The sequence below is a fragment of the Sceloporus occidentalis genome, unplaced genomic scaffold, assembly GCF_023333645.1.
Source record: "Sceloporus occidentalis isolate IW3139 unplaced genomic scaffold, rSceOcc1.0.p SCAF_206, whole genome shotgun sequence".
In the NCBI taxonomy this organism is placed as follows: domain Eukaryota; kingdom Metazoa; phylum Chordata; class Lepidosauria; order Squamata; family Phrynosomatidae; genus Sceloporus; species Sceloporus occidentalis.
In genome coordinates this window covers 327,535-351,931 of record NW_028317186.1, presented here as the reverse complement: position 1 = coordinate 351,931, position 24,397 = coordinate 327,535, and the positions used below count along the sequence as shown (strand labels likewise).

The following is a 24,397-nucleotide window of genomic DNA, read 5'->3' as shown; positions in this document are numbered from 1 at the left end:
AAATTAGTTACTGGCGTATTCTGGATTCCGTTAACCCCTGAAAGCCCGGAATCGCACACCTCCGCATGCCGTACTGCGCCAGCGTGGACCTGCCAAGGGTAGTTCTAGATCATGGTGCCAAGTGAGCGCGCGCCAAGGGGAATGACTCCGGTGTTTTCTCCTCTGTAATCGGCAATTAGCAAAACAATGGGCCGTATCCGAGATCCCCGGCCCTCCACGCCTCTCGGCCCCCGGCTTACGGCTGAGCACAGTGGGAGTTGTAGCAGAACGACCCCGCCATACACCATACCGGCGCGTGTCATACCCTGCCGCGTCCGGTGCCCCCGAAAAGGTTTACTTTCAACCTTTTCTTTTTTTAATTTATTTTGATTTATAGAAATCTATAACGACATCGTTAACTATTTCAATGCCAAACCTTCTTGTGTTGCTCAATGGATGTATCTATTATCTATTAAATCTACTTTTAAAAGAATTATAAAGTCGCAGATCGTTTCTGCTCCACCCCCGGGGGCCGGCGGGATGGCGAAAGTAGCGGAATCCAGCGAGGAAATGGTGGCTCCGGAGGCTTTAAACACAAACGTTCGTATCTTCCCAGATGATGGATTATCACGATAATATATTTTATATATTCCACCATTTACAACAAATCCGCGTTAAAAGATCGAAATGTTATAAATGTTACAAAAAAACGTAAAAACCTAAAAAATAAAACCTTGTCATAGATTGCAAGCTCCTCAGATCAGGTCCTCTCTTCTCCGTCTCTCTTATTGCCCATTACCCTTATTGCCCGTATTTAACGTTATTGTTCGTTTTCTGTCTCCCTCGGTAGTAACTGCGCCACAGAAGCTGCTGGCGCCATATAAATGAAATGGAACGTAGAAGGAATAATTCCGTTTCCCGGACCCCAGAGGGGCGGCCGGCCGGCCCCCGGCAGCTCACGTTGGTGATTATTTAAGGCCGACAGACGGATGAGCAATGCGGCTGCCTGCGAACGCGTTACTGTCGGGGGTTAAACGCTGGAACCGACGCCCGAATCAGAAGAGCTTACAGTCTAATAAGCCCCTGGATAAACGGCAAAACCGCACGCAATGAAACAACACGTTAACCCTTCGGCTGCTGGGAGGAAGGCGGTTTGGGGAAATTCTTAACCCTTTCAAAACCAGAGGGGATTTCCTCGGCGGGTCTCTGGTTGGGCAAATTTCAACACAAACTCCAAATGATCGAATTGTGAACTTTTATCTTATTTGCGCCATCGATATTTTAACTCTTTCACGAATTTCTTCTTTAATATATATCGGTAGCCTCCTCCTTGTGGCAGAGATCTGGGTCAGGAGAGGGCAGTAACCCCCTGAGCATCTGGGCTAACCAGGTCCGACCATGCGAACGGACAGGGTTAAAAATCAACATAAACAAGCGCACAGCCTCTGCCTTTTAACTCCGTGAGTAGCAGGAGAGCTGACATTGTGACGGCGGGGAGAAAAAAGTGATAATAGAATTTTTAGATCTAGGTTTTTCACATAATCAGCTTACTGCGGATATCATCTCATTATCATTACCGTCGCGTGTATATCACCAGCATATTCTAAAGCGGTGCACAACACAGATAATTAAGGCGGAAATCAGCATAATAAGAGAAAACTCTAAATTATCACCAAAACGGAGGAAAATTGGAATAGACGCGAAGGAGGAAAGAAATCCCGATGTCACGTTTCTCTCCAACTCACGCGGGGATCAGAAAACTTTACAAAGAATGCAGGACACATCGGTCTCTCTGATAAGGTACATGGGCATGCCGGGGGTCTCCGAGGCAGAAGTGGTCACCCAGCCCCCGGCCCAGGTCCTCGGAATGATAAATCGGTAACAATAACCGGTTACCCAACATGAAACATACCAGGTCGCCCGATCTTCAGCCGTCACCCAGCTGTCCCCTGGGGAAAAAAAGGCCGGATGCCAAGGAGCGGAGTTACAGGGAAAAAACTGGAACCCTTGCCAGGCTGTCCCTAAAAGTCTGACCTTAATGAAATCCAACTCTGCCTGATACTCCGCTCCCCTGCCCCCCACACCCCTGAAATATATATAAAAAATCATAAAAAAAATTAAAAAAATCATTAAAAATCAAAAAATACTTATCCACGTTATACCGACATTCCCCTCACACCTCATATATTCAGAGAAGGGAATCAGAACATTGGTCTCATCAGGGGATAAATGCTGGACTTGTTACCCCCGGGGGGGCAGGACAGGGGGGGGTAAAAAGCCGGGACCGTCCCTGGATTAAACGGTAAAACAGCAGTAACATCGAGGAGGCGAGAGAAGAGCTAATTGCTCCCGCGAATCGATACGACGCAGTGTATCACCGCTCTAAATTATCTTACTTTATGAAGCAGAAGCAACAGAAATAAAAAAGAATTTGGAAAAATATTGATTGTTAATTTTTTATTATTTTATTATTGTCTGTGAGTTAACCCCCCCCCCCCCACGACACCGTTCTCAACACACAAACCTTACTATTCTCCCCATAATGTTCTATTTTATTTGGGTTTCATTTCAATGAATAAAAAAAAATATTAAAAAAAAAATCATTAAAAGATGTATGTGGGGGGGGGGTTTGTATTTTATTTTTTCTGTTTTTTCTGAGCGTCTTAAAACTTTTCCTGCCAAATCTGGGATTTGGATTTGCAAGCAAAGAGAGCAGAAAATATTAAAATATTCCAGAATCAAAAACAATTCCAAAAAATTCCAAAATGTTTTTACATAATTTAAATATTTTAATAATTACAACCAAAAAAATCACACATTTCTTTTTATTGGACTTTGTAAAGTGAGAAGCGGTCGGTATCTCGAGAGTCTCGTAACCCCGGTACCTCGCTGCTGTCCTCAGCACCAATCGTCGCCCCCGCGTCAGCGCTTCAGAAACACCCGGGGGGGTCACGTATATTACCCTAAATCTGTAACGCCAAAGCTTTCTCCCGGGGGGCCGTTAATTAGAACGCCTGTTATTACACCGGTCTGCGGGATTATCAACATGTCCGGCTCGGTGGAGAGAAGAGAGAGACGGGGGATGGGGAGACATTTAAATACAGAAAGCGATAAAAGTACAGGAGGGAATTTATTACAAAGGAGGAGAAAAGTTACAACAAGAGACCGGAATCTAATACTAGAGAGTCAGAGACTGAGATGGAACGGAAGGAAGTTTTACTTTACTGAGAGGGTGGTAGATAAGAGGAACAGCCTCCCAGCAGAAGTGGTAGAGGGTAATACAGTGAGGGGATTAAACATGCATGGGATAGACATACGGCTCCTGAATCTAGGACGAGACCGAAGACTGATTAAGGTTTGAGTCGTTACAGAAACGGACAGACTAGACGGGGGCCGGATGGGGCCGATCTGCCGGCGGATGCTGGGTTTCTATGTTTTAATCGCTGTGACCCTAACTTACCAAGCGACTTCACACAACGAGAGATGATACGGAACCTCCATCGTCTCCCCTCTCCAAACTGCAGATCAAGGAAATGTTTCTGAAACGTAAAATTCCCCAACAATATAAGTAGCATTTTTTGTTTCATGCAAACTGTTTATTAAATGGGTTTTTCCTTCATTTAATTGTCTTCTACATTAAGTGAAGTTACCAACATTTTGTACATTTTCACCCCCCCCCCCCCCCCCGTCCGACGTAGCGTTTGGTGCTCAAAACTTTTCACTAATTGATCCATAAATCATCTGGAAAAAACGGAATTCTGAGACGAACTAACATTTTGTCAACGGCCGCGCGTTTTCTATATTTCTGGAATAAATACATATTATTTATATGAAGAACGCGGTTCATCAAACACAGAACTTTAAAAAATCCTCCGGCTTTATTCCTTAAAGTAACAAAATCTACCTCTAAAATTAAAAAGCTATTTAAAGAAAATAAAATATCACGATGTAAGGATTTGAATTTACCAAAAAACAAAAATTACATCTAAAAATTGGATAATTTGCATTTTTAACCCCCTGTTAAAAAAAAAATCTGCATCCACTTCTCTGAAAGGCAAGAGCTGTAAAAGCTTTCCATCTCATCACGAAAGAATTATTCGCTTCTGGATCCTTCTAAACTCCGGAAAAATGTATAAATGATTTTTATTTCTCGCACACCTGTAGATTGATACACTTATGTAAATTAAATTAGGTTTTTTTGGTTTTATTTTAATCAAAAACACACCGGGCTTCCTTTCGTAGAAACGTTCGCATGGGAGAATAAAACAGACAGATTTGGGGAGGAAAAAATAAAGTTATTTAAAACCAGAATTCAGGAAAATACAATGCAAATATTTAACCTTTTTTTTCCAGCCAAATTTCCAAAAGAAAAAAACTATTTCTTCATGAATTTTCAATCCTACTTCCCAGCTACAAATTTACTGCATTAACTACAAAACAAGATTAGTTGAAAAACATGAAATTTAACGATGAATCCAAAATTCACTTGACTCTGATTACTGCTCAAAACCTCCAAAAACAAATAGAAACGGAGTTACCCAGAATAATGTAATTTACCTTCTTTTTTAATATTAACAGGAAAATTTAAAAATTTGGCTTAAAATATATTTAAAAAAGAAGTTTTGAAAAACATTAAACGATGACATTAATAGTGATTTATTTTAATACGCAAAGTGATTTAAAGGATTGATTTTATGATTTTGTTTTTTAATTTTTCTATGTCTAAAATAAATCATATATTTTTTTTATTCGGTTCTATTATTCGGATTGAATGAAACACCAAAATTAACAGCAAAAAAAAAAACACCGCTGAGCACGAAACACCGCAATAACGTCCAAAACACACAAAAAAAAAACTTTCCAGGAGAATGGAGCCGGGGTTCACAAGAAGCGATTCATTTATTAAAACGAACCTTTCTGGAAAAAATTTTTATCGTTAATACTCAAAAGTTCCCCGCTTCTTATTCACAAGCTGGGGGTTTAGTTCTACGAGATCCTTCCTAGATTTAATATTTAATTTAAAGAATAAAAAAAAAAAATTAAATTACTTTTTTACTGGAAATTTATTCCTATTTATTTTAAAATGAATTTAAAAATCCAAAAACACCGTATATATATTTATCAATATCTCTCAATCTATAAACTGCAGTTTATAGAATATATACGGTAACGGGGCTCAGATATACTTATCTTAATTACAGAAATGACGCAAGCAAGCATTTTGTTAAAAACTTACAGCATTTTTGTTAAAACTTTTTGTTTCATTTGAAATTATTTGTCCAAACAATAAGAACTGTATTTCTGTAAAAAAAAATTACAAAAAAAATAGAAAGTTTGAGTGAAATTATTTTCATTGAAATAAATTTCAGCTAAGAATTGAAAAAATAAAAAAACTCACTCGGACAGACTTCCCAGCACTCTCTTCACTCAAAAAGCACATCACAAAATACAAAACAGAATTTATTTAAAAAAATCATTAAATGCAAAAAAAAAAAAAAAGTCAATATGTTGAAACAGGTTTATTTTAGGGAGAAGTTGCACTAAAATGTCCAACACAAAAAAACGTTTCATTAAAAATCCGAGTGGGGGAGGGGAATCAAATGGCTTTTCTTTCATTTTCTTTTATAATACTGTAATTAAGAGCATTTTATACAAAAAAATTGTACTCGGCGACATGGATCTTGAAACATTTAAAAAAAAAAAAAAAAGGCATCGAAACTCCTAACACACTTTTCCATGGCTCAAATATCCCGCAGAACATGGGGGGGGGGTCGACTATTGGAACGATTTCTATGTCAATACATTGTATCTGTAAATATTCGTGGTTTACTTCACATGAAGCATTGTTTTTAATTGTTTTTTTTATTATTTTTTTTCAGAAATATTGTGCATAAGCATTTTAATTTAAATAACATTTGTTTCCCGAGGGTAAATTCATAAATAAGACAGTGCATAGAATACAGAGCAGCCTAATAATTCATTTATATATTACTATATTACCCCCCCATCGGGGGCATGTTAGAATGTACGTTTATTACCCAACATTTTTTTTAAACAGCATAGATAATTTCTTAAAATCTCTATAAAACGACGGTAAGATGGATCCAGTTGATTCCTTTATATAGTGCATTAGGCTCGTCGACATTAAATAACATATTCATTTAAATATTATTTGCATGCTGTGACATACAAACTTTCCTTAAGACTTTTTTTTTTCTTTTTCATTTTTAAATCACCAAGCAAAATATAGGCTTAAAAAAAAAGAAAACAAAAAAAAACATTAAAACGAACTAAATTCTACAATATACACAAGCGGATGCTTTAACTCTTGGGGTGCCAGAAGGGTGTTCTGGGTGACCGACACCCCACCCCCCTCTGCCGCTCGAAGGGTTAAACCATATCCTTTATCTGGCTCAGATCTCCTGTTTTTTTTGTTGTTTTTTTTAATATAAATAACAAAATATAGAACGGGGAAGTTTGTTACAATCTGTCCGTTTTTTTTTTGTTTTTTTTTCATGTTGGAAGTCCTTTGATTAAAAAGTTTTTTTTTTGTATTTTAATTTTTCAGTCCTATGTTCCAGCTGCTTGGTTGCCTTTCATATACTTTGTCCAAGAATTTTTTTTATTTTTTTTTTTAAGACTTTGAGTGTTTTAGGTCATTTACAAGATGCAAATTCAGTTTATTGTAAGTTGTTTTGTTTTTTTTTCCTTGCGAGGAAAAAAAAATATTCATAAAAGAGCGTAAACAAGCAAAAAAAACAAAAAAAATTCTACATCATGCTTTCCTGTCTCGACTAGTATAAAATAATACTTTGGATTACCGTACATGACCTGCATGCAGGATTAATTTAAAAAAAAAAGTATATTTAAGACCCAAAGTAATTGCACAGTTTTCAGCAGTTTCTTTCTAGAATTCCTATCTTCCCCTCATAGTCCTGGAGAAACGTCAGTGGTCTTCTCCGCTCTGACACGTCCTCGATGGCTTTCGCCGAATCTTAAGCCTGTCGTGGTTAAGACTTCGCCGATAGTTAAGACCGGGGGTTTGTGAATTAAAGTTTCTGGCTCGAGGAGCAGTCCGACTACATGGAGATAAATCGCTCTCCAGAAGGTCCATCTCTGGCTCATGTTATTTACAACGAAACGCGAAGTTCTGCAGGGCCAACGTCTGTAGAGATTCAGAGCCAAGTATTTTTTAAGGGACAGCAAAAAAAACCCAACAAAATACATATTTTGTTTCGCCCTTAATCAGTCACAATACATGGTGAATGGATTAAATGGGTCATGATTTGGTGACGACAGCTTTAAAGAGAATGCATAAGTTATTGTAAGTTTGACCGTTTGTCCTTTACCTGGAGGAGCCTCTAGACTTCTGCAGTTTGGTGCAAGAGGTCCCGGGGTCTCACATGAAGAAGTCTGAAGACCCTTTGCCAGGGTTGGGCTGTGCGGGGGTCTCTCTGCTGGCGAAGCTCCTGCTGGCCAGCTTTTCGTATTTGTCCTTGTACAGATCCCTCTCCTTGGCCAGCCTGGACACCTCTTGCTTGAGTTGTTCCACTTGGCTCTGGAGCTGACACTTCTCGGTTTCCAGGATATGCCTCTGTTGGACCCTTTTGTACCTGCAGGACTGGGCATAGCCCCTGTTCTTCAAGGTCCTTCTCTTCTGTTTGAGGCGTATTACCTCCTCTTTGCTGAAGCCCCTCAGCTGCCTGTTCAGTTCCCTTACAGACATGCTCACCAGCTGCTCATCCGAGAACCGCTCCTCCAGCCTGAGGTGGTGGTTGTGATGGTGGTGGTGATGATGATGAACCTGGTGGTGATGCCCAGATGGTGCCAATTCATCCCCCGGGTACTGCTGGCCCCTGAAGCCTTCATAGCTCTGGTGGTGGTGGTGATGGTGGTGGGGATTCCCTATAAGAGCCTCCACAGCATCTTCTGGGGTCAAGTTCAGGGCTTCGGGGTTGATATGATGCTGGTAGTTAGACATCCAGTACAGGTCCTCCAGCTGAGGTTTGTTGGCAGGGTTGGGGTTGTTGGGGTTCACGCCTGATTGGGCCCCAGGGCTTGGGGCACAGAAGCTGGGGGAAGAAGGCACAGATGAGCAAGGGGTGCTGATGGGGGTGGACGAAAGAGATCCTGGGGGCAGGCGGTGGCAGAACCTCTCAGCTTCTGGGGGCTCCTTCTTGACCTCAAATTTCATCAGATCAAAGTCATTGACATACTCTATTGCGAGGGGACTGTTGGGGAGCTCTGTGCTCATGGCCAGATCTGAGGCCATCTCAGTCCATATAAGAGCTGTCACTGTCACTGAGGGCAGTTCTGGAGCTCCACGCCCCCTCCCTGGTGTCTGCACAGAGCAGCCTGAAGAAGGGCAGCCCTGGGACTCTGTGCTCAGTCTCTGCTGAGCTCTGGCGCCAGCTGGGAGCTCCTTGCTCTGGGCGCTCTAACAGCCACCCCCTGAGCTCGCCCTCTCTCTCTGGTCCTGGGGTAATTGCTGATGACTGCAAAACCCCAAGCAGTGTCAGATGGCTGTGGGGGGGAGAGCTGCTCCAGTCCTGCTTTCTCTTCTCTCTCTGTCAGCCTCCAGATGGAGGAAAGTTGCAGCTTCTTCTTCTTATTGCAAGTTTGCTGTGAGGTTGTGCAGCAGTTGAGCCTCCTTGAAGCAGTGGCTGGGGCAGTTAGTGCTGCCCCCTGTCCTGGTGCATGCCACTCTGTCTCTCTCTCTCTCTGTGTCTGTCTCTTTTATTTATTTTGGGGCAGTCCTCCCCTCTGGCTTATTGCTGAGTGTCTGCAGGTCTCAGTACTGGATGCAGTCTGTGCCTCTACTGGAGGGCTCAATGGAGCACTCTGCCCTTTAACAAGGCAACGTGCCTGGCCACGCCCTGCAAGGTGTGGGAATCCCGTCGGGGGCCAATCACAGAGACCTATTCAATGAAACATTTACATATCTCTGTGGCAACCGAAGTGACTGGCTGTCAATCTCCTGGAGGGAACAGCTGGAAGGGAGAAAAAAGCGGAACGCGAGCCCTCTAGTGGTTATCTGTGAGTACTGCAAGGAAAGGTATCATACATCGTTACAAAGAGATAGATAGATAGCTAGATAGCTAGATAGATAGATAGATAGATAGATAGATAGATAGATAGATAGATAGATAGATGATAGATAGATATATAGATAGATGAATGATTAGATAGATAGATAGATAGATAGATAGATAATAGATAGATAGATAGATAGATAGATAGATAGATAGATAGATAGATAGGCAGATGATAGAATTGGATCGATAATATCCATTGTACAGCGCTCCAGAATATGATGGCGCTATATAAAGCAATAAATAATAATAGATTTTGTGTATTATCCCCTTAAGGACAATGGGCGGTTCCTAAACCCATTGAAAACAATGCATTTTGAGCCCATACATGTACGGGCTTTGTCATTAAGGGGTTAAATATGTATATAAATGTAAAATTCCTGAGCGGAATGAAAGATTTGTAGATTTGAGACGCGTTTACACAGTATAGAAATAAATAGAAATAAAAGTGAATCTGGTGCCGTGTGGAGAAATACATTAAAGGCACAGCGCAGATATACAGACAGCGGCCCCCGGCTGCCAGCGTCGGTTTCCGGAGCGCTGCTTTTATAGTAATTCTGGGTTGGGTGTTGGGGCTCGGGGATGACGCATGGGAACACTTTACGAGGGGACCGCCGAGGTGTTCATCAAACCATATCCATTGGGACGTTTAAACACATAAAGGGTTAAAGGAGAGGAGAAGAGTTACAACAAGAGACCCGAATCTAACACTAGAGGCTGAGATGGAATGGAAGGAAGTTTTACTTTACTGAGAGGGTGGTGAATAAGTGGAGCAGCCTCCAGCAGAAGTGGTAGAGAGGGTAATACAGTGAAGGGATTAAACATGCATGGGACAGACACATTAAGGAGAATTTGGCTAAAGTGACAAATCAGCTGTAAGAACTTTTTGTTAATACTATATTTTAACCAACCTGCCCTGGAGCTTATTACCCCCGGGGTATTTATGAATGCAGAGTGGGTGTTAAGGTTTCGGCCGAATCGTTATAAATAAATCGTTAATTATCGTTAAATAATGTAAATGAAACGTAAGGAATTGTTATTTCTGACCCATTTTTGGCATGTTTTGTATCACTGAGCCTCCCGCTGACCCGGTAGTGAGACGGCCCCAGCTTGGGGTAACTTCGCAGAGTTAATGCCCCCCTGCGGAGGTCACACATTAGTCAGGGGGGTCTATGGAGCAGGCGGCTGCTGATCTTCCTCTTCTGCCCTATTTAACAGGCACCGTGTGATTGACAGCTGAGCTCTTTCACGGAGTTGGGGGCTCCGGTGCGCGGATTCTTTACGTCTCGGGGGAAATGTGGCAGATCGTGGAATGGTAGAAACCCGCCGGCAGATCAGCCCCATCCTGTCACCGTTTCTACCACCTTTTACATTAAGTGACCCTGGCGGTGTGCGGCCCCCCACGTCTCCAACCCTCAGAGTAAGAGAAACATCCTCTCCCCTGATGCTCAGGAGGAACTCGAAGCCAGAGCTCGGCTTGCAGGGTACATTTTGGAATTTGGCAATTTGCTGTCGAATGCCCTGCCGCCGGCCGCCCGGCTAGAACGCCCTCAAGGTTTTTATTGTAGGGTTAGTTTCTAAGGCGCGTTTTACTTTAAAAGGGTCTGTGTTGTTTCAACAACCTGTGCTCAAGCAGGACTATATTCCATGGAATAAGAGAATTGCGCTGCAGGTGTAGTTTCCCATCAGAGTGATCGGTAATCGCTTTTAAGTCTGCGGTTCGGAGACGGGTCTAAGCGGAGGAAGGGAGCCGGGAAGCTTCTCAGTAAGGGGGTTACTTTCCGGGGGCGAGCACATGTGATGCCCGCAGACCAATCGCCCCCCCCCCCCGACGGGAACCCAGCCAGCATTCCCGTGTCTTCACTGAAGGGCCCATCCTCTACAGCCCATAGCAAGGAGATGAAATCATTGGAGAATAAAGGCCTTGACATCCTCTGCGGAGCTCAGACCGATACACGGGGGGGCCGGGAGGGTCTGACCGCAAAGCACACGGAGCTCCAGGGCCACAGAGTAGTGAGGGGGCCGCAGTCCCCATCCTGTGGTGGACCTTGTTGATTAGTAGTATCTGAGCTGCCGCCATAACCTGCGCGGCCTGTGAGCTCCGGGGTAATGTGAGGAGCCGTCAGACTCCAGCAGAGAGGAGCCGCTCTACAGCCGGGATGGAGATTACCGGAATAATCCAGTCAGAGCGGCTCCTCAGTGTCCATCTCCACCCAAACAGGAGGAGTGGGAGGAGTTTAGGGCACACAATGGTTGGCTGTTCAGCCTGCTTCCTGTTCCTGCGCTTCATTTCCTTTCCCTCCATTTCTGTGTCACAAGCTGCGCAGGAGCCGGTACCCTGCTGGGGAGAGACCGGCAGTCCCCGGACAGCAAGGAAGTCCAATGGCTGACAGGAACTCGGGTGCAGTTTAGAGTTTTTCCTCCCCTGTGCTGTGGTATATGTAATATTATGTTATTACACATTAGCTATTTGCCAATTGTCTTGTTATTAACCTAACAGTCTTGACCAGGAGTGTATGTGACCTTGGGTCAGGTAGGACGTAATGGGATAGCCAGGGTATGAGACCCAGAGAAACGGCCTTTTCCCCCCCGGGGAGTTCCCAGGTGTGACAGAAGCCTCCATCACTGGGGCCACTGGAGAGGCCTGACTGCCAGCCTCCTCCCTATTGATGATGGGCCCTGGTTCTGTAAAGGCTTCTGTGGCTACCCCCAGCAGTATCATCTCATCACTGGCTGAGGGGATTATCTCCGGCAGACAGCCAGGATCTGCCACCAGGGAGTGACCACCATTCTTTGATGTTTAATGTTGTATAAATCAGTCTCCCCCCTATTGTATTGTTAATCCCGTTACTGCCCCTGTTGTCTCCGGGAGGCAGATTAAGGGGGCGGTTTGTGTCCCAATATCTTGTTTTATGTTAATGTGTGTTTTGCTGGATATATCCAGTCCTGTGTGTGAGAAATAAATGAGTCTTCGTTTGGTTTTACCCGACACTGAGTCTCGGTGAGTGACTGGGGAGCCGGGGAAAGTGTGGTGTCCCAGGCTAAGGGAGCACAAGACAGCGGAGGTAGTCGGTCGGACTAGCCAGCTCCGTGACACCAGGTTTGGGGATATAAACGACATCATGAAATGAGGAGGAATCCGTGATCGGCTGTCTTTTTTTGTTTTATTTTACATTATATTTTATTAATGTTGGGAGCAAAAAAAGGGGGGCAAATTCCTTAATCTCACCTTTCCCCATCAGTGCTTTTCTCACTGTTTGGAATCCTTACTTGAACACAGGTGATATCATTCAGAATATCGCTACCTCCTAACAAGTCTCGGTTTCCCATAAGGACCATTTGGCTGCCACCATAAGCGGTGATAAATTCTACATCGTGGGCTGTTAAGGGGTTAATACGTGATTAGCAGATGTTAACTATTTGTGGACCCGGAATCTCCTTTTGAGTGGAATGGACGAAGAAAGGATATTTCCCATCAGAAGGAATCCCGTTTCTTCCCCTCCCTGCTTCCTTTCTCGCGCTCCTCCATCCTTTCACCCGCTCATCTTCTTCCTCCGTACCCCCCGTATCTCTCCCTCTCCCAGCAGCTGTCGGGTCACCCTTAGAGAGATCGGCGGCTCGTGAGTTTAATCGCTTCCCTGGGCCCTGCGTGTCTCTGAGATCCCTCGCTATCTTTAGAATAGGGGCAAGGCTGCTGGGTGTCCAGTGAAGGTCACCCCTGCCTTTCAGCGTCAGACCATTATATTCATTTCAAAAGAGTTATTAGAAACAGGAAGTTTTACTTTACTGAGAGGGTGGTAGATAAGTGGAGCAGCCTCTCAGCAGAGGTGGTAGAGGGTTATACAGTGAGGGGATGTATGGGACAGACAGATGGCGAGACCAACGACTAAGGATGAAACTGAGCTGGACCTTGAAAGGTAGATCAGTAGATGTTGGTGGTAAGAGAGGGGCGACAATGGGTTAAACTGTTGGGTATCAGAAGGATGAGGGTTGTTGATGGGGTAAATGGACTGCCAGCGGGGTATAGAAGGATGGGGAGAAGATGTTTCCGGTCATCCTTCAGCTCTCCCAGCGAGGAGGTCTCCACTGGTTGCCACCTGTCTTCGTCCACGAGCCCTGGCCGCGGAGAGCGGTTTCTGTGGGAATTGTGGATTCCATACATTAAACCCGGCCACCGGCTGCCAATCAGAGCGCGAAGTGAACGGGGATTTAGTAAATATCCGAGAACCCAATTTATATATTAACCAAAAAAAACGCGTGCCGCTGCGGATAAGCGGGCGAAACGCGAAATCGATGCTACGCAAGAAACACCGGAAAACGTTAAATACAGAGAAATCTAACCCGCTATTACATGAAAAATAAAATTCACTCGTTCAGAAATGGGTGAACAGGTGAATGAATGAATGAATGACTAAATAAAAGTAAAAAAAACTGAAAAAAGCAGAAACTAAATAAACTTGTAAATAAAATCCTGTAAATAAAACCAAAAAACTAAAATTAAAAAGCAGCAGCTCAATAAACCAATTTTAAGAATAAACCAAAAAAAAATAAATATGAAAGAAGCAGCAGGTGAAAACGTTATATAGTAGAAGAATAGACAACATCTGTAAAAAAAATAAAATATATATATATATTAATTATATCTTTGCATTTGAAGTTTTTGGTGGATTTAAATAAAAATTGTTATTATTTATTGTTTTATATAGCGCCATCAAATTCCGTAGCGCTGTACAATGGGTGTATATCCAGTGTATAATTCAGCGAGCGTCAGTGCAGCCTCTTCGTAAAATAGACGCACTTATTTAGGAGAGATGCCAAAAAATGGTTTGGGAAATATTATTTTTTTTTAATGTAAGCCAAAAAAAAAAATTTTTAAAGACTTTTTCCCCAATATTTTTATTTCTGCGAAGGGTATTTTGGGCACTCGGATCCTGACTTTCCCCCCAAATGAACGCATAATTTGTTGATTTTGTGAACGTTATCCGCACCTCGACACACTCAACAAATCGGAACCGGAACCAGAACTGGGTGAAGCCACCTGACCCCGTTTTGGCCCCCAGTTCCGTTCAGGCCAATAGGTAAGTATGAGTCTGACGGAAGGGCCTCATTATCCCCTTGCCCAGGGCCAGCCTTAGGGGTGTGCGACCTGTGCGGCCGCGCAGGGCACCATGGCAACAAGGGCCCCTGCCCGGGACTTAAATTAAAACATCGGGGGGGGGGTTGTTTGTTTTTTACTTTATTTAACATCCTCCATGTTAAATAAAGTTTTTTTTTTATTTTATTTAACACGGAGGATGTTAAATAAAGTTAAAACAAAAAAAAAACGGTGTTTTAAGTCCCGGGCAGATGCGCCGAGCGGCTGTGAAGTTTTCAGCAACCACTCGGCGCCCCTCACTCTCCCACCGCAGGACCCCGGCAACAAGCTAAGTAAGGATAGGGAGAGGGGATAGATAATGAGAAGGGGCAGGGGGGGAGATTTTTTTCCTTTCTTTTTTTTTGGGATGGGGGGCGCCAGAGGAGTAGTCCGCACAGGGCGCCAGAACACTTAAGGCCGGCTCTGCCCTTGCCCATTATCAACTTGCCCATAATCCCTCTTAAGTGGACCCAGCCCAATAGGGAACCCAACAACCAAGATAGCGCCTTGTTGTCACGGACCCCCGTTTGTTCCTTGTGCTGACCACTTCATGGGATGGGCAGACCCAGCATTACCCAGAACCCCAGCCCTCTCCATCTAGTCCACTGATGTGCAGGGAGCCCACCTGTTGCCCTCCCCGACCTGAAAGATTTACCCCTCCCCCATCAGTCACCTTCCTCGAGGCACCGCCCTACTACCCCCTCTACCTATCCTGTCTCCGGGGGGGTCGCTGGATCTGTAATAATAATAATAACAGGTTACTGAGATTTATAACACTGCGCATTTATCCGACAGTCAGGAAGGTGCCGGCCGCGCGACGGGGAGGAAAAAACACACAAAACAAACATAATGGGAAAAAGTGGGGAAAATTGCTGAAGTGTTTTAAAGAGCCGACGCAACATAAAAAAAACAGCTGTTTATGTTCTAGTGATTAAAGACGCCGTTATTTTCAGCTGACGGGACGACATGAAAGAAAAAGACGGGCGCGACATAAAGGAGCTAAAGGAGTCAAACGAAGGGCGGCTTCCACAAATCGCTGCTTTTCGATGTTTTTGGGAGGGTTTTTTTTGCTTTTTTTTTAAACTAAAATTTTACTAATATTTTTATTGGAATCCAGAATTCGGTTTGGAAAAAGGAAAAGCTTTTAAGCCAGAGAAAAAAAGCAACCGAGAGCGGAAATGTAAAGTTAAGTATGGTCACATGACCAGAAGGTGGATGAGGATGATGGGCGTTGTAGCCCCACCGTAGCCGCAGAAGGGGCTCACCTGTGCCAGACAGAGACTGGTCAATTTCCAGCAGTTCTCTCCCTTCTCCTCCTTACAGAGGCTGCCACAACCAATCAGCAACAATCAGCAACTTAGCAACAGGAAAAAGAGAACTTTATGGGGAGGAATAAGAGGAATACACATAAGGGGGGGGTTCTAATGCATATATATTGTTTATAATAATCTGTAAACAGAACTGTAACCCGTAGGATATGGGGGAAAAGCGTCAGATCGGCTTTAATTCTGCCGACCAGCCATGGTAATACCCCCTGTGGCCCCAATACCCCCCCCACACCCCATGGTGCAGCAAACTAAAGCTAAAAAGCTGCTATTCACATGAAAACATGGCGGTTTCATTAATACCGATATTAATATAGTGATAAATATAAGGTCTTTGTGGTTGTAAATTTCTGTATTCACAAAAATTTTTTTTGGAGTTTAACTAAAGATCCGTAATATTACTAATAATCATAATAATAATACAAATAATAATTATAATAATAATAAATAATTCATCATAATAAAATAATCATAATGCAAATAATTAATAATCATAATAAATAATCATAATAAATAATTAATAATAAATAATTAATAATAATAATAAATAATTAATAATCATAATAAATAATAATAAATAATTAATAATCATAATAAATAATAATGATGTTCCCTCCGCCTGCTGCTGCCGGTCGCTGTAAATCGTTGAGTTCGCCGTCAGTGCAGCCTCTTCATTCCTGGGATCCCCGGCTCTCATTCCAGCATAACTCACATAGCGGCCAACGTGACAACAAAACCCTCAGGGTCATTATCACCCTCCCCGCGGGGTATTGTACACATAGGCAGATCGGCCCCATCCGGCCCCTGTGTTGTCGCCCGTTTCTCCTGCTGTAAAGACTCAAACCTTAATCAGTCGTTGGTCTCGTCTTAGATTCAGGAGCCGTCTGTCTATCCCATGCGTGTTTAATCCCCTCACTGTATTACCCTCTACCACTTCTGCTGGGAGGCTGTTCCACTTATCTACCACCCTCTCAGTAAAACTCCCTTACATCCCATCTCAGCCTCTGATTCTCTAGGTTTAGATTTTGGCCTCTTGTAACTTTTGAAATAAACCCCCTCCTGTACTTTGTTAAATCTCTGTAATTACGTAAATGTTTGTAATCGTGACGGTAAATGCAGAAAGACTTTTAACCGTTCGTGAGCTCAATGTTTTTTTTTTTTTTAAAGCTGCTGTTCCACCTACCCTGCTAAAAACACCGCCCCTTCCCCTACTGAATGCCCAACCCTTTCCCAGAAATATTTGTCGTCGTTTTTCCCGGGAACACTTTATTGTCATGTGACAGCAGACACTGATACGTTGTAACCATAGAAACCAAAGCAAAAGCTTCTTAAAAACATTCTGTGTTGTTTTTTTGTAACTAAAACCTCTGAGGAAAATGAGGGATCTGCTGAGGTTTATTTGGTTAACGTACTAAAGTACAACACATTGTACAGCGCTGCCGAGTATGACAGCGATATATAAATAATAACACACATTGTACAGCGCTGTGGAGTATGACGGCGATATATAAATAATAATAACACACATTGTACAGCGCTGCGGAGTATGACGGCGATATATAAATAATAATAACACACATTGTACAGCGCTGCGGAGTATGACGGCGATATATAAATAATAATAACACACATTGTACAGCGCTGCGGAGTATGACGGCGATATATAAATAATAAGAACACACATTGTACAGCACTGTGGAATATGACGGCGATATATAAATAATAATAACACATTGTACAGCGCTGCGGAGTATGATGGCGATATATAATAATAATAACACACATTGTACAGCGCTGCGGAGTATGACGGCGATATATAAATAATAACACACATTGTACAGCGCTGCGGAGTATGACGGCGATATATAAATAATAATAATAACACATTGTACAGCGCTGCGGAGTATGACGGTGATATAGAAATAATAATAATAACACACATTGTACAGCGCTGCGGAGTATGACGGCGATATATAAATAATAATAACACATTGTACAGCGCTGCGGAGTATGATGGCGATATATAAATAAAAATAACACACATTGTACTGCGCTGCGGAGTATGACGGCGATATATAAATAATAATAACACATTGTACAGCGCTGTGGAATATGACGGCGATATATAAATAATAATAATAACACATTGTACAGCGCTGCGGAGTATGACGGCGATATATAAATAATAACACACATTGTACAGCGCTGCGGAGTATGACGGCGATATATAAATAATAACACATTGTACAGCGCTGCGGATTATGACGGCGATATATAAATAATAATAACACATTGTGCAGCGCTTGGAGTCTGACGGCGATATATAAATAATAATAACACACATTGTACAGCGCTGCGGAGTATGACGGCGATATATAAATAATAATAATAACACACATTGTACAGCGCTGCGGAGTATGACGGCGATATATAAATAATAACAACACATTGTACAGCGCTGCGGAGTATGATGGCGATATATAAATAATAATAACACATTGTACAGCGCTGTGGAGTATGACGGCGATATATAAATAATAATAATAACACATTGTACAGCGCTGCGGAGTATGACGGCGATATATAAATAATAATAACACATTGTACAGCGCTGTGGAGTATGACGGCGATATATAAATAATAATAATAACACATTGTACAGCGCTGCGGAGTATGACGGTGATATATAAATAATAATTTGATGGATGAGGCGAGGAGGAGAGCACAAGGTGGACGCGGTGAGGAGGTGGGGAGGACGCGGAGAGGAGGTGGGGAGGACGCGGAGAGGTGGCGGGGAGGACGCAGGGTGGTTGGGGGTAGAGGTGGGAAAGACGCGGAGAGGAGGTGGGGAGGACGCGGAGAGGTGGCGGGGTGGTTGTGGGGTAGAAGTGGGGAGGAGGCGGGGAGGAAGTGGGGTGGTTGGGGGGTAGAGGCGGTGGGGAGACACGGGGAGGAAGAACGTTCATTAACCGAGGTTTCCGGAAAAGAACGGCTAATTTGGGAATGTTTCGGAGCTCTGCGGGAATCCGGCGGCTTTGGCTCCCGCTTTGCGATAATCCCTCGAGTCTAAACCTTGGCCGGGTGAATTGTTATGAATTATGGATTTAACTTGATATATCACCGGCAGCTGCGTTGGTGTGAACAGGGCCGGTGTGCGGGGATTAGGGGCCACGTTAACAAGAGACTCAGCCACTTGCTAACAGAGCGGTGAGCACCGGCTGCCCTTCCCATATAATCATTATGTACCGGTGCATGTGCGGCAGGCTCAGGGGCGGGAGCAGCCCCGTAAATGCTCCTTTATTGGGTTAAATCTGGCCCCCCTCTCCATGACAATGTGTTGGAGTTTGTAAGGAGCACAAAAGGATCCAGGACCGGCCAAAAGGACCAGACCTGCCATCTTGCACCCCCCTGGGGAAAATGTCAGGTGGACCACAGGATATTTAGAAAGATAACATGTGACCTGTCACATGATACAACCGTCGGCACACGCTTACATCATCCGGCAGCCTCCGGCCTTAACGTGCCAGAGCCGTCTCCTCGCGGCCCTTCCGGCTCCTTTCCCGGGTCTTCTGAGTCCCAGAGAAATCCGAGGCCACTTTGGAGTCAGGAAGGAATTATTTTTTTTGGGGGGGGGGATGCAATGTGGGGGTTCCATGACGGACTTGGTCTCTATTCAACCTAAATTACCGTCCGGCCCCCGGCCCATCAAGGAATGTAAGTGTCCTGGAGAAACGGCACTTAGGAGTTTGGAGGATTTATGGCGGGAACTCAAAAATTTTTATAAAGCAAAACTTTGTTTTCCAACGTTTTGGGGGCAGAAGCTTCCATCGAGAAGATGGCTTGTGGTCTCCTTAGAGGTCCGCCCTGACTCCTCGCTAGACCACCAGGTGAACAGACCAGGAGTTCTGTAACTCCCATGACACTCAGCCAGACACCTCTGCTCCATCACGGGCTGCCGGCAGCCCAACGTCCTGAAACCTTCCATCATACGTAGAGATCCCGGCTTCCGGCCATCTTTCCCATTAACTCATTGAGTGCCAGGAACAAATGTGGGCAACGTCTGGCACTCAAATTGTGCCTCGTTCTCAAATGAAAAAAAGTTTATATTGTGAATGCGGGTTAAATTGCCCCATGCGGGGGTACTGAGCCCCCCTCCAAAAAAAAATATCTTAATCTTGATCTTAAACTGGTTTTAAAAACCCAGTGAGTTTGGCACTGGGTAACTAGACTGATGCGCTTGGCTCCCAAAGGGTTAAGCAGTAGCCAGCTGGCCCCGGGGCCGTGCGGGGAGAGTCTGCGGCTATTTAGGGACCGTCGGTCAATATGGTTTAATTGGGTGGATTAACACAAAATGCCCTGGTATCGGCTCGTATGGAACAAACACACCCCGTGGGGCGGGATAAGTGCCCCCTTCCCGGACACCGATGCCCAAGAGAGGGGCCTCAATGTCAACAACATTCCCTGAGCGTCCCCGACAGCTGCCCCTCTGGGAATGGAAATGAGACATTAAGGGATTAGAAGGACGTGACACCTTCCAGGGGGGCTTTCTGTACACGAGGGGATTGGAGGGCCGGGCACGGGGTATATTTAGCCTGCATTATTTGGGTGCCATTCTGGGAACGGCCAGGGGCAGCAGGAAGGAGGGGTCCGGTGACATAACCAGAGGGGGCAGGACAGGGGGGGGGCAAAGGAGGCCCAGAGGGGGCAGGGGCGAAGGAGGCCCAGGGGCAACTCGAGAACTTGGAAGTGAAAAGTGACGAAGTAGCCCCCCCCCCCCGGGCAGCCCCATGACCGAGAGCCTCGCCGCTGGGACCGCTGTTGCCCCGTAATGCTGGCCGGCGGCCGGCGCCTTTTATTATGAAAGCACTTGTTGAGATTTTTGGCAGCCGCTGGAGTTTAAATTTAGATCCCTGATTAAAAGATAGAGATCTGATAACCAACTCATACGAGACACATCCCGGGAATGATCGCCCCGGCCTCGGGTGACTTGGCAGCGGAACTCTGCGGAGAGTGATGGAGTCCCCAGTGACACCCAGGAACCTGCCCGCAGATCGGCCCTATTCGGCCCCCGTCTAGTCTTCCCGTTTCTCCTGCTGTAACGACTCAAACCTTAATCATATGTCGGTCTCGTCTTAGATTCAGGAGCCGTATGTCTATCCCATGCATGTTTAATACTCTACCACCTCTACCAGGAGTCTATTCAACCTTACTACCACCACTCAGTAAAGAAAATCTTCCCCATATGCCCTCTGATGCCCTGAGCAGGAGACTCATTAATTCATTCAGTGTAGTGACCCCACACCTTGCAGGAGTGCCACTGGGAGGCGTGGCCATGACTTGTAGCTCCTCCTACTGCAACAGATCCCCTATACCCCAAAAAATTATTATTATTAATACACCTGATTTCACACCTGGGGTGCTTGATTGTCTTAAATCCCCCCTTGGTTCATTGCTGGAATTTTGTGCAACGCCGCTGCATATGACTCAACAGACAAAATGAGCACAGAGGGAGCTTTATGCCCCATTGCGGGGTATTTGTGTAACTGAGTGGGGCATTTACAAGAATAATAATGGGGTTTATTTACCCCATTTAATTTATTAACCATTTCCTGCTGTTTCTATACACATTATAGGGGCTTTTAGGCGGTAGAACCCAGCGATCCCCTCATACCCAGGGAATTTGGGGCACAAAGAGGGACTGGCCAATGTAAACAGGGACACTTGTCAGATAAGCCACTGCTCGCTATCATGGTGGACCAAGTTCAGCCCACAATATACTCTGCACAGGTGCGGGGATCTGGGGTGTTTGGTTAGGACCCCATAACAGCAAAACCGCGGGAAAATTCATAGATTTCCTCTCTTTCTTTGGAAGGAAACATGAAATAATAACAATAATAATAAATAATAATTAAAATTAACGGAAATAATAAATAATAACAACTAATAACAAAAATAATAATGAATAATAATAATTAACAAATAAAAATAATAATGAATAATAATAATTAACAAATAAAAATAATAATGAATAATAATAATTAATAACAATAATTAATAACAAATAAAAATAATAATGAATAATAATAATAACGAATAAAAATAATAATGAATAATAATAATGAATAACAAATAAAAATAATAATGAATAATAATAATTAATAACAAATAAAAATAATAATGAATAATAGTGAATAAGATGTTAGTTATCAATCCCGCCCGGGAAGAATTTATTGAGCGCCAGCAGATTCCGGAGCGATCCAATGGAACGGACCATAAACACTTCTGCCTCTCTCTGATATCCCCCCACCCTCCCCATAAGTGGCACATTCCGCCTCCAGGGGTGCCTTTACATAATGTCCTAAATAAAGCCCCTGAACGGCCAAATCTGATTGGCTGCCACCAGAGCGCCTAAAGGTACCCGAGCAGAACGGAGCGAAGAGCAAAGGAACCGGCAAACAAAACCCAAACACTCCGCGAGCCGGAGGATCCCCCGGATCTATGGACTGCAAGGAAGTTTTACTTTACTGAAAGGGTGGTAGATTGGTGGAAAAGCCCCCTTACAGAAGTGGTAGAGGGTAATACAGTGATGGAATATAAACATGCATGGGACAGACATACGGCTCCTGAATCTAAGACGAGACCAACGACTGATTAAGGTTTGACTCTTTACACCAGGAGAAACGTTCTTATAGATTACTGTTGATTCTACTTTACAGAAAGGGTAGTGGATACATTGAACAGCCTTCCAGCGGGCAAACAAAGCAATTCAATAAAACGTTCTAAACAATAAGCAAAACATTCGGTAAGCGGTGACCGGAGGAGGCAGTTGGTTGATTTCTGCCCCTGCTATCCACGTAACGTTTAGATTTTTTTCGAGTCCCGGCTGTGATGTAAAAAAATCCAACGGGAGGGAAAAAAGCGAGACGCCTTTCCAGAAAATAATAATACGATTTTTATTAAAACGCTAAAAACATAACAGGAGAGCGAGAGTTAAATAAAACAATTATAAAAACTGCAAAAAATCCTGATGACATCACAGAAGGGTCTCGTTTAACCCTCTCCTTGCCGTGAAATACATGTATGAAGGATTTCTCTGTAGATATTAATAGAAATGGATCACGCCGCTCTCGGGGTATTAATTGCACCGCCCCGTGACAAGAGCTTCTAACAAGGCACAGGGTACCGACACGGGTGGGGAGGGGTAATAAGGGGGTTAATGGGGCAACATCTCCCAGTGCACGTGACGGTCGCCCTGTACGACCCTTTAATGACGGCCATGACTTGGCTGGGGAAAAAAATGGCCGCTCGGTAACCATCTCCATGTTATTCCTCCCCTTCTTTATTGAAATGGGGAGGATCAGCTGGCAGCTGTGTGTCGTGACTACCATTCCCATCATGCCCATTCAGTCCCCGGCAGGTGAAGTCTGGCAGTGGGAGGCAAGTCACAAAATGCCTTATCCAAACTACATTAAAAAACTGCCCCGGACGGCTGCTTTAACCTCTTCCCTGCCAGGAGCAGCCGGCACAATATAAACTAACCCCCCCCCCGTTCACTAGTGCACGCACTCCCCCTGATAACCCCCCCGTTCACTAGTGTACACGCACTCCCCCCGATGCCCCCCGTTCACTAGTGCAAACACACTCCCCCTGATACCCCCCCCGTTCACTAGTGCACACGCAGCCCTGGGCTGTGGATCCTGAGATTTATCGGATTCTCTCTGAGTGACATCAGAGCCGCGGCTTAATCTGGAGACGCTTCCCTGAAAAACAAAAAGAGAAACAGAATACTGAATATTTAATAAACCAAAAGAGTAAAAAAATCCCAGCCCGGGGCTCCTCCTGCAGGAAGGGCTGCCGGCCCCTGTATAATGTATAGATAAATCAGCGAGCCGGCCCATGTATAATGTATAGATAAATCAGTGACCGGCCCCTGTATAATGTATAGATAAATCAGTGACCGGCCCCTGTATAATGTATAGATAAATCAGTGACCGACCCCTGTATAATGTATAGATAAATCAGTGACCGGCCCCCTGTATAATGTATAGATAAATCAGTGAGCCGGCCCCTGTATAATGTATAGATAAATCAGCGAGCCGCCCCCCTGTATAATGTATAGATAAATCAGCGAGCCGGCCCCTGTATAATGTATAGATAAATCAGTGACCGGCCCCCTGTATAATGTATAGTTAAATCAGTGACCGGCCCCCTGTACAATGTATAGATAAATCAGCGAGCCGCCCCCCTGTATAATGTATAGATAAATCAGCGAGCCGGCCCCTGTATAATGTATAGATAAATCAGTGACCGGCCCCCTGTATAATGTATAGATAAATCAGTGACCGGCCCCCTGTATAATGTACGAATGCTGACGGGGGCCCTAGTACTCTTGCTTTGGATGCATTTCAGAGTGAATAATGGGTTAATTGCTGTTAAAGCCCCAGCGTGACGCCCCCGGGTCCGTTTTCACCCGTCAGGTGACCCTCAGACTTCTTGCAACTTCTTCACAATCTCTGAAAACCTTCCTGGGAGCCGCTCAGCAGCGACCGTGCGACACGCAAACACCTTACCTGCAGGTGATGCTTTATGGCAATGCTAATGAAGTCCTTCCTCCATAGACTTTCATTAGCCACAGAGTTACAGAGGCTGATAAAAGACCTGCGGCCATCAAGTTCAGCCTTTCCTGTATCGGTTAATTTCTTGCTGTTGATCCAAAAGAAGGCAAAAAAACCCCCGGTTTCGCTCTTTCCAATTTTGCACTAACCGGGGAAAAAATTCCTTCTTGACCCCAAAATGGCCGTCAGATTTCTCCTTGGATCAGTAAGCCGTTTCCCCGTAATTACAGATTATATCCCGAATATTATGTT

General features: G+C 44.2%; 1 protein-coding gene across 1 annotated transcript; it reads right to left on the bottom strand.

Annotated features, from left to right (window-relative positions):
- Positions 1-7,378: 7,378 nt before the first annotated feature.
- Positions 7,379-8,251, bottom strand: LOC149277879 (transcription factor MafA). The gene has a single exon (XM_089502617.1). The coding sequence runs from the start codon at positions 8,249-8,251 to the stop codon at positions 7,379-7,381; it is 873 nt and encodes a 290-aa protein (XP_089358743.1).
- Positions 8,252-24,397: the final 16,146 nt, after the last annotated feature.

Bases quoted from the DNA above. Each gene is read 5' to 3' on its own strand.
- LOC149277879 (XM_089502617.1), bottom strand. From the start codon at position 8,251: ATGGCCTCAGATCTGGCCATGAGCACAGAGCTCCCCAACAGTCCCCTC.